The sequence below is a fragment of the Oryzias melastigma genome, linkage group LG12 (assembly GCF_002922805.2).
Source record: "Oryzias melastigma strain HK-1 linkage group LG12, ASM292280v2, whole genome shotgun sequence".
Taxonomy (NCBI): domain Eukaryota; kingdom Metazoa; phylum Chordata; class Actinopteri; order Beloniformes; family Adrianichthyidae; genus Oryzias; species Oryzias melastigma.
The window spans coordinates 21,780,228-21,791,696 of record NC_050523.1 but is presented as its reverse complement, the minus strand read 5'-3'; the positions used below and the strand labels follow the sequence as shown (position 1 = coordinate 21,791,696).

The window sequence follows — 11,469 nt, the reverse complement described above, 5'->3', positions numbered from 1 at the left end:
AATTCTTCACTGATTTGACAAAAGGGTATTTTATGGGTTTCACCAGCAGCACATGTTTGGTCTGCTGGTTCTTTGAAGTCCACATTGAGTGTGAGGAGAAGGAAGCAGGACAGTTTTCCCTGAAACAAACAAGATCTGCCACGACAAGAATGAAATTCCATGAATGGAAAACAAAAACAAAAGAACTTTAAGGAGGAGCATCAGCTAGAAAACAACAAGGAAGTTGTTCAACAAATTCCAAATTTCCTTCCTCACACATTTCGTTTTAATGACTAACATGTCAAGAGACCCAGTCTTGTCATTGACCTTTTAACACCGGAGCTCCAGTGCTTAGGTTTTTTGATTTACTAGAACTTTTCAACCGTTAACTCGATCATTCCGGCAGATTCTGAAGGAGAAAAGATCTTTAAATGAATCCGAATGTGGAACCGTGCAGGTATTCAGGCAAAAGAACCAAACTAACAATCAGCATTTCTGATGACCAAGAATTTAATGTCAAAAAGTTACTCTGATACATAAGACACTGAAGAAACCAGAACAGAGGAACTGGATCAATGCGTTCACATCAGCCGTCACTCCTTTTCTCAGTAGTTACAACACTGACATTTCTCATGAGTAGAGCAACTACTTTTCACAAAATCTACTGAACATTTTTTCTTTTAATTTCAGAACAGGAAGAGATGAAGCTGCTGTGAGAGATCAGATCTTCGTCAAAGCTCTGTCGGAGGAAACCCTAAGAAGCATGGATCATCCTGTGACAGCCAGACGCAGGATGAGCTGAAGGAAAAGAAGGCTCAGATAAACGAGAGCATGTTTTTGGCAATAAAATGGTAAAAATTGTGCCCTTCAATGTGTTGTCAAATAAATTAAAAGCTGGATCTAAATTGTGGTGGGCTTAGCGCCGCGGTTCACACAGACGCAACACTTTACCACAAATGAAAAAGGATCTAGAAAAAAAACAGTTCCTAAGAAATGTGAGATTAAAATAAAAATCATCTATGCCAACACGGCTAATACAAGTGTTCCAATTTCAACAGCTCTAATTTAGGCGGAAGGTGGGTGTGGCGCCTCTTTACAAAAAGCAAAAACGCACAAAAAGCTGTCGACCCTGAATGGCAATTTATTGTAGTTTCGATCAGCTGCATATAAATAATTTTCAGGAGCATCTGTGGGGCTCATCAGAGGAAGTAGGGCGTGGTCGTCCGCGGAGGTATGACGCGCTCCGAGTCCGGGACGGCGCGGAACAGCTTGGGCTCCCGTCTGCTGACGTCCTTGAACACCATGATGGAGGCGATGTTCCCGCAGCGGTAGCAGTAGTTGGGGGCCGACCACACGGTCACCAGCTTCTCGTCAAACATGAACTTGTAGCCCTCGTGGACCAGCTGGTGAGCGCGGCAGATGAGCTTCAAGCTGTTGATATGAACAAACTACAACAGAGGTAACCGTCAGTCTGGAGGTAGAGCTGAAGATGCTGCTCCTCTTCCACCGTTTGGGGTTACCTCATTGGTGACTTTGGATCCAAACAGCCACCCAGCTCCTCGAGGACTTATAGCCCACGTGTCTACATCTTCCGGGTCGGACCACACCAGATCACAGAAGGCTCCCTTGTGAGGAATCTCTTGGTTGCGCTCGATGGTTCGGATCTGGTCCAGAGTCTTGATGTCTGGGGAAAGTCCACCATGAACGCAGAGGATCTGCTCATCTATTAACTGAGAGAAATGAGGGGAAAAAGGTCAATAGAACAAACAAGTCCTCATATTTTTAGGTGAAGATGCTTCTGTGCATCATTAAAGTACGGTGGCCCTGAAGGGCAAATCACCAACAAATCACTTAAACTCAATCAAAACAAAACTCAGAAAAATGAAACAATTCAGAAAACAACAATTTTCAGAAGGCCTGGATATCACCATATATTTCCAGAATCGATTCAATTCCATTCGGAGTTACCATGGTTACAGATTCAGACACATTTGGTTAGAAATACATTAATAATCTATATATATGTTTTGAAGATTTTCATATCAATCTGATACAGTTCACAAACTGTAAAATGCATTATTGAAATAATAATACGATTGTTCAAAACATACAGTGTTCATGGATGCTCAAACGGAGAAGCTCTAATAATTGTTCTGTTCCTGGAGGACGTTTCACTTTGGCCACTAGGTGGCGATTGCACTATAGCATTACATCTTATTCCAGAAGAACAAAGTATGAGCAAAAATTGTGCTTTAGGCCGCAAAATGTTACTTTTTCCTTTAAAGAGTTTAGAAAATTCATGCCTGTGAGTTTATAAAGATGTTAATTTAGTCAGCAATTGGGCATTAGGCGTCCAGCATCAAGCTAGCAGACTCTAGCATTAGAGTCTAGCTGCATTTCTATTCCACATATGTGGTAAACTTTGTTGAAATGATAGAAATGTGAAAAAAAAAATCAAAAGCACCACAATTTTTCAATTATACTGTTTCCATTAAATTATAATTATGTGAATAAACACAAACCAACTCATGTGATAAGTTATTAAAAACACAGATGTGATCAATACTTTGATTTACAGCAGATACATTCTAATTTTAACTGCAGCACTAGCACTTATCATCTATCAAAGGAGACCTCGGCGTCTTATCCAGGTCATGGAGAGGAAAGCTACATGGGAGCGACTACGAATGAAGAGATTTGGGGAAATTGTGGTTGGTGATTTTATAAGAGGAGCTGTGGATCCAACAATTCCTCAAGACACGCTCCACTTTGGATGAACAGAGTGATGCTGTGGGACCTTTTGTGTGCAGCCACTGTTGGTCACATGACTCATTTAATTAAAAAAAAAAAAAAAGTACTTTCATTGCAGTTTTTCAAAATAAGTTATTTCAACACTCCTGAAAAACCACCTCCTCCAAGCACATTTTTTTTTTTTTGCAATAACTACGTTTTCCTAAATTGACATGATTCCAATAGGCATTTTTTAGTGCAAATCCAATTTCTGCAATTTCATAGTCTATGGAAATGCAGCTACAAATGCACATCTCATGCTTTGAAACATGATACTGTAAGGGTAAAGGACAGCAAATGAGAGCATAACAACCATGTAATGACCAGGGTTTACAAAGTGATCCCTCGTTTTTCATTTATTTAAAAAAAAAAAAAAACTGTCAAACTGTGGGCTGTAAAACTGTCATAGTGAGGGACCAGCATATTACTGGTAGGCAGTTACTCAGTGGAACCTGAGACAAATTTATTATAAACCTGTTGCTAAAACCCAATTTTTAATCTCTGATTAAAAGAAATGTACTTATTGTGTAAATAACGTAAAGTCTTGACAAATGAACTTACAGCTGCCACAGTCAGCATGTCGAACACTTTGGCGCAGTACCTCCAGGCGTTGGCGTTCCCATACTTTGTTTGACATTCATCTGAACAGAAATCAGTTTGATCCGATGATACAAACAAACAAGACCGAAAACCTTCTGAGCACACACTTATGTCGTACATACCATAAAAGCCGTACACTTGAGTTATTTGTCTGCTTTCATGGTTTCCTCTCAGAAGAGTGATGCGGTCTGGCCACTTGGCTTTTAAAGCTAGTAGGTATGTAAAAGTCTCCAAACTGTAATATCCTCTGTCAACAAAGTCTCCCTGCAAAAAAAAAAAAAAAAAAAATCAACAGAGTTTAGAACATCCTACAGTCTGTTTGAGACGAGCAGAAAACCAAGCCAAACAGGTGGCTGAGACTGACGCGCGGATTAGTTCAGCTGGAATGCTCTGTGCTCAAACATGACAATTAATTCTACACACGCCTAAAACAAACAGAGCGACACACAAAAACAGAAATAACCAGTTAGTTAACTGTGTTTCAAATGTTAGACTTGATCAATTTATATATTTAGTTAACAACTCTCAGTTGAGCTCATTTGAATCCAATAGATCCTTTAATGGAATTTGTTCCCCTTTTGATCCTGAAATCTACTTTTGTTTTGTTGAGATTCAACTTTATACATTCTGTTAAAAATGTGATTTGTGTTTTATTGCCAACAATGATGGGATGTTTGTTTTACCTTTATGAAGCGCTGGTTACATCATCACTTTAAGTGTAGTTTTAATAACTGTTTGAGTGGTTGTGAGTCGTTTGTCCACCTTTTTAAACCGTAATAAACTTGAATAGAAACTTTACAAGATTATAGCCACGTCAGCTCTTTCTTGTGAGTTCATTGCTGGTGAAGCTGCAAAAATTAACATGCTTTCTGTCTAAATGTCAACATTTAGAAAGGAAGTTTCAACTGTTTAAAGTTTATAACACCAAAACTATGTGAAAACTATTTAATCTCTGGCAGAATCACTTTATAAATACACATTTAAAAAATGAACCAAGACTTGATTCTTCACATTCTTGAAGAACTAAACCAAATTGATCTAAAAAATAAATAATCTCCACTAATATGTGTATGAGACTCCTGTTTTTGTCTATTAACTTAAGTGCAGCTTTCTTTTATTTTGAAGTCAAAGGCTCTTCTTCTGTTTCCTCTCTCTCCTGCCAAAAGAAACTGTACAATTTACCAGCTTGAGGGTTTCAGAAAGTAGCGGATGGATTTTTAACATGCCATCGAGCAACTTAAATAATGAGTCGGAAGGAATGTGATGGAGAGAATTCAGTATTTTTTCAAAATAAAGCTGTCTTCGGAATCAAATTACAAATAGAACAGAAAAAGTGTAGGTCGTGTTCCCACGGACCGGTACCGGTCCACGTCCCGAGGGGTTGGGGACCACTGTGTGGATAAACATTTACAATTCCAATGCATGCATACCTAAACCACCATGTTCTCGGACAGGAAATGAGACAGCTCTACTTGTTTGTCAATATTAGAGGCATTTCCTTCTACTAGCAAAGACTTAATTACAGTTTGATCATTTAAAAGGCAGAAAAATAAGTTCAAATAACATCAGATTTCTTACCATGAAAATATAGTTGGTGTCTGGGACTTGGCCCCCGGTTCTGAAGAGTTCACAAAGGTCATAAAACTAGACAGAGATATAAAACGTTTTATGATAAATAACACATTTAAAGAAGGTTTAATGACATATTTCCATGGGACCTACCTGACCATGAATATCTCCACAAACGGTAACGGGAGTCGCAACCGGCTGAACATTCGACTCTTCCAGCAGCAAATCACAAACATAATCACACAATCTCTATTAAGGAAGAAAAAAAAAAGTTTGAGTGTTCACAAATTTCACTGAAAATCATCCTTGGGGAATGCTATAAATCTTTAAAGTACATTTTAAAAGACAATCATGACGTGGGCGATTCTATTTCTGTTACAGTAAAAGTTAATAAGTTACAAAGCATGTCTGCTTTATCAGGGATCTACACAAACCAAACCATCTGTGTTCAACTGATGCTGTTCCCCTTTTTGCACATTTTACATTTAAATAGAAAACCTTTGCATCTGAAATCACACAATGACAAACACAACAAGAGGAAATATGTAGTCAAAATTTCTGCACGTTGAATTTCTAAGTTGAGTTTCATATCTTGAATAAAGACTGATGTGTTCCTCCTGTTGGGCCGCTCGGTTCAGTTTTAAGTGCTGTCTTATATTTTTAACTTCTTGTATCTCAGAATCGAGCAAACAAAACCCCTTCATCCTTCTGAGCCAGACTTAAAAGAAAAAAGAAAATAACAGCTTCAATGTGCTCAAAGCAAACAACTTTTGTTTACCACACATCTGTTATCAAAACTTTCTTTACTACAAATAATGAAAAGTGGTGTTCTTAATTTCTGTTAAGCAAAAAAGTAGGTAGTAATGAAAAGGTAATTCAGTTCCAATGATCTATGGCGTCTGTTTATTATGTAAATAGTCAGCATACATGATCAGATGGATCAATTTGGAATTGTTTCTACAATGAGATAACCATGACAACGAATAAGGAAATGATTTCTTTAAAACTTAATAATCCCTTTAAAAGTCACACTCTGATCATCTTTTGATCTATTGTAGAAGTGATCCAGGTGGTCAAAACTGTGTCGTTTGCTAGGACGTAGTTTCTGCAGAGCAGCTGGAGTTCATGGGAAGTTTACCCCTGAGTTGTAGGTGGGATTGGTGGAGGCACAAAGTAAGCCTGCCCTCATTTCCCTTTGTTTACATTTTCCCCTGCGGCCCCTCACAACCCAAACCGTACATAACTGGTGTAACAAAGATAGTGAGCAATGTCGGAGCTATAATCCAGCTGTGAAGACGAGGGAAACAAAGACATTCATGGATCTATTTGTGAGCAAGAGGATGCATCAGGAACTTATGGTTTGTCATTGTAGCTCCAACGTCACCTACAAGATTTTTCAAACTGAATCTTGTCGTCTGCTCTTGATTCACAACGATTTGAATAAAAAAAATAGTTAGAAATGCAACTTTAAGCTTAATTTATTTTGTACATGTCCTTCATAATCAGCAAAAATATAACTAGAACATGTTAAAAACACAATTTTCACCTGAGTGGGTCTTTAACAGGAAATAACGTGAATTAATTCTGTAATTTACTGCAGTTCTAAATTGAAGCCAAGGATAATACAAGTTGTTTTGGAGTTTAAACAGGACTAGTATTTATGTCATTTATTTGTTACTGGTAGTAATGTGTGAAATCAATTCAGCACCGTCTTGTAATGATTACAGTCTTTCTATGAGTTCAATATTCACAACTCTTTCCTTATTCTAGTGTTCTTAAAGGGTAGCACAACAATACAGTTGTTACAGAAACAGAAGAATAATCAGTCATTATCGACCAGTACCATTTCAAGACACAAGAATGTAAAAAAATAAAAACTAATTGTACTGTGCAATATCAGGGTCAATGGTATATATGCGTTTAGAAATGGGTAGAAAAACTATTTTTTAATATATATATTTTTTCTCCTGCTAAAGTTTATTGCACCAAACGGAGACGATACGGACCCAGTCCTGCTAGTTAGCATCGACGATCCAAACGGCTACTTCCTCTTTAACTTTACCGAAAAACGATTCATTTGTCCTTTGAATAACAGCTCATAATAACCATAACAATTAAAAAGAGAGAGCTAAGTGTTAACAAGGCTCCCCGCTTAAGAAATAGAAATATATTTAAAACATTTTCATACTTTAGTCGAAAAAAAACTTCGTATGTCCTCGCCATTAGCTTCCTGTATTTAATAATACCCCCGCTTAGATAATATCCGGCATCTCCTACTCACCTTTAGGTCATTTTCTGGCAAATATTTGCAATGTTTTGCGATTTCAACGTACTTATCGAGGTCTAAAGGAGCCATATTTACAGCTCGAAACAGAAAAGACGGCTAACCCGCTAGCAAGAGGCTACTCTACTTCTTCTTCGTTGGACTTTCTTTGCGGGTTTAATTTTTAAGCGGATGCAGAAACCGGAGCTGCTCGTTTGCGCCGCCCGCTGGTGTGGAATGTAAACTACAACTAAAATTTGACTTCACAGCATTTCCTCCTCGATTACTTTGGTCTCCTAATTTATCTATTAAAAAAACGTTGTGAACTTTTCGGTTTATTCTGATTTTCCACGTTCTCATCTTTTAATTTGTATCTGCTTCTAATACTTCCTCATCCTCCCACTCCCTCAAACCTCCAATTCCATCCACCTCAGCACCATTTATTAGCTTTGGAATTCAACGTAAATTTTAACTCATTCCAACTATTTTAAATGTTATTGTCTCTTTAATACATGTATTATAAGCTAAGCTGTCTTACAATTTCTTTAAAAACTTTCATATATACTTTAAATAAACATATTCATATTATAAATACATGCATTTTTATTATTCTTAACATAAATTTGTATCAAGCCAATTTATTTTTTTTAGCTGTAGAGAATTTCAAATACTGACATTAATTTCTCCGTAATTTTTGGAAATCTACAGGTGGAAGTGACTCAAACTGAACTTGTCACAAACCTCTGTAATTCACAAGTGGAAGAATTTTCTGCTTGACAAACCACATTATTCAACTTGAATCCAGCTAACCAGAGCTGTCAGTCTGAAACTGGCTCACAAATCACAGCTTTGTCCTGTTAACAAGCATTTGTCCCTTATTTAGTAGAACTCTAATACTTTTAGAGTAGGCTTTTGACAGTGATTTTACACATAAACTGACAAAATGTGGGTTGTAGTGAGGTTGATAAATATTTTACATACAAGTACTTGTCAGTCACTAACTCTGCAAGTTGTTCCACTTAAAATGATGAGTTTTGGTCAGTAATCTTCATCACTAATACACTGTGTGAGACAGAATGTAAATAAAGAATTCAGGAAATCCCATTATTTGATTTTATTATGTAAAAAGTTATTTTTAGCGTATTACCAGTATTAATGTCACCTGATCAAACTGGTTACCTGTATAAAAGACACCTGTCAACAATCGGTAAACAGTCAGACTGCGACCTCTCCACCATGAGGAAGACCAAAGAGCTGTCACAGGACACCAGGAACAAGATACCTGAACTAGATTGGGATGAATCAATCTACAATAAGCAACACGCTTGATGAGAAGAGATCAACTGTTGGAGAAATCGTTAAAAAATTGACACTGACAATCTCCCTCCAGAAATAATCTAGATGAAACTGTCCTACACAGAGGATTAAGTCAATGACCTGCAGAGAGTTGGAACCGCAAAGGTTACAATCAATAAGACAAAATGTGGTCATGAATTCAAATCCTGCAGAGCTCCAAAGGTCCCCTGCTTAAACCAGTCTAAACCCGTCTAAAGTTTTACAGAGAACATCTGGATCAGGAATGGGCAAACCTTTTGACTCTTGGGCCACAAAGGGTTCTGAAATTTGAGAGAAGGGCCAAACTAAGAGCATTTATTTGGTAATCTACCTCATAAGAGAAATAAATAACATGGAATCTGGACAGAAGCATTAACTTTGTTTGAAAAAAATATTTAGAGACGAGCGTTTTGGAGATTTTATTTTAAAAACTGTGTTTTTTTTTTTTATTTTAGTGCCATTTGCACCAATGGCTTGATGCCCTTAAGAGAAAAACACAAAATAGAGAAACAATGTGTTCATGTTGTTTTGAAATGATTGTAAAAATGACTTATCGGACTCAGAAGACACATGAAGGTCAGAAAAACAACAAATCTTCAAACGCTGCATAAATGCACAAACTTTCTGCACCTAAAACAGGTAAATATATTTTTAAGTTCACCATCCATGGGGAGACAACAGGTATTAAATGAAAAATAAAAGTTTAATAAGGATTATCAATCAAAAGTATGCAATTTTGGTGAACCAGATTAAATAGTTTGGCCCCTAGTTTATATTAGAGCTTTTGGTTAGTCTATTTTTGTCTTTTATTGTGTTTTACCTTTCTTTTACAGTCTTTTATTCTGTTTGTCTGCAATATGTGTATGACTGGCTGCAATTTTGTGTTTTTATTTTTGTGAAGTATGTTGTGATTTTATCAAGTGCTATAGATTACTTACTGATCTGGATGATCTAAAGGAGGATTAGGAGAAGGTCATGTGATCTAAAGAGACCAGCACGGAACTCTTTGGCATAAACATCACTCGGTCACATCCCAAGGATGCCACTGTGAAGCATGAGGGTGGAAACATCATGGTTAGGGGTTGTTTTTCTGCCAAGGAAACAGGAGGACTGACCCGTATGATGGATAGAATGGATGGGGAGGCTTTGGACAAAACATGGCTACATTTGAAAAAAAAAAAAAAAAAAAATCATTCCAAGATTCTGGAGTGGGTTAGCCAGTCACTGGACCTCAGTCCATTGGAAAATTTGTGACACATTAGGCTACCTTACCTAGATCTGCTACTATTTTGCACTATTTAAAGACATTATGAAGTTTTAAGTGTATTATACTGTTCAATCCTCACTAAAAAGAACCCCAAAGTGGCATTTTGATTCGTTCAGGCATTTCTGAGTAATCCTCTAAAAACCTGTGCTCTCTGCAGCAGCCCCTCATACCCACAAAAACAAGAGTATCCTCACGATGATGCCACAGAGTGAGACAGCGCCCTCCAGGAAGAGTCTGCTCTGCAACACCAACACCCAATTTCTCCACTGAGCTAGCGGTGATCAGCAAAAAACTTTAATTTTAGATGCAGAATACCGTAGATCTTCCAGCTGTGTCCGATCTTCAAAAAAAAATGCCGGGCCTACTAAGGGCGATATGTGTATGGTATGTGCATCCATCTTTGAAAAAGTATTACACGAAGAGTTACACTGACATAGATCAACACATTTTGGTTTGTTTTCTTGTTGTGTGACATAAAAACTCGATCAAAATTTTAAGGAGATTAGCAACAAGCATTTAAACATATTCATGGGTTATGTTTTAATCTTTAATGGTAATTTTTTAAAAATATTGGAGTTTAGCTAACATTTTAGCAACATGCTAACATTTTTAGCTAATTTCTTTACTACTTGTTTTTTTAGGCTAATTTAGAGCTCAGATCTATTTTAGCAACATGCTAACATTTTTTAGCCGATTTCTTTACTACTTGTTTTTTTAGGCTAATTTAGAGCTCAGATCTATTTTAGCAAGATGCTAACATTTTTGACTCATTTAGTTTACTGAGGAAGTTTAAGCTGTTTTGGAGTTTAGCTAGTATATAAGCAATGTGCCAGCTTTTTTGGCAAATTTGGCGTTGACTGAGGTTTTTAATTCTAATTTGGAGTTTAGCTAATATTTTAGCCACATGCTAAAGTTTTAGACCAATTCAGTTTACTGAGGAATTTTAGGCTATTTTGGAGTTTGGCTAGTATTTAAGCAATGTGCTAGCTTTTTTGGCTAATTTGGCGTCTACTGAGGTTTTTTTAATGCTAATTTGGAGTTTAGCTAATATTTTAGTAACATACAAATGTTTTGGCTAATTTTTTATCTGCTGGGGTTTTTGTAGGCTAACTTAGAGTTAGCTTCTATTTCAACAAAATGCTAACGTTTTACTGAGGAATTTTAGGTTAATCTGGAGTTTAGCTAGTATTTAAACAACAAGCTTTTTTGGCTAATTTGGTATCTACTAAGTTTTTTTGGATTAATTTGGAGTTTAGCCAATATTTAAGTAACACACTATTATTGCAAAATTGGCATACAGCATTTTTAAGCAAATTTACTACAAAATTTTCTGAAATTTAGGCAAATTTCAGTGCTCTTTTGTAGTTCTTTTTGGAATTTCCAGTCTTTAAGCAAATGAACATATTACAACTAGCTTTTGTATTTTCAGCAAATCCCTTTAGCAATTAAAGTAAATTATGTCACCATTTTCAGCAAAAAGCTTCAGCATTTTCAACAACTACTTTCAGCAAAAGCATTCACACTAGCATTATCGCAGGTAATGCAACTTTTCCAGTTCTAATTGTAACAAATAGTCTTATTTTAATTTATAATGGTTTATTTGTGAATACTTGAGTCTATAAAAGGGTGCATAACTTTAATTTTTGTGCGTTGGAATATTTATTTA

The 11,469-nt window shown here is 36.5% G+C and overlaps 1 protein-coding gene across 2 annotated transcripts; it reads right to left on the bottom strand.

Moving 5' to 3' along the window:
* Positions 1–468: 468 nt before the first annotated feature.
* LOC112163342 (serine/threonine-protein phosphatase 6 catalytic subunit) lies at positions 469–7,395 on the bottom strand. 2 transcript variants are annotated; one of them, XM_024299691.2, is made up of 7 exons: positions 7,220–7,393; positions 5,092–5,187; positions 4,948–5,013; positions 3,492–3,633; positions 3,331–3,410; positions 1,500–1,709; positions 469–1,427 (listed from the first exon to the last, which is right to left on the bottom strand). In XM_024299691.2, exons 1-7 carry the CDS (start codon positions 7,292–7,294, stop codon positions 1,179–1,181), a joined length of 918 nt encoding a protein of 305 aa, XP_024155459.1. In that variant the 5' UTR covers positions 7,295–7,393; the 3' UTR covers positions 469–1,178. The 2 variants fall into 2 exon arrangements, with proteins under 2 accessions (XP_024155459.1, XP_024155458.1); XM_024299690.2 differs by having other exon boundaries at positions 3,331–3,633; positions 7,220–7,395.
* Between the last annotated feature and the right edge of the window lie 4,074 nt (positions 7,396–11,469).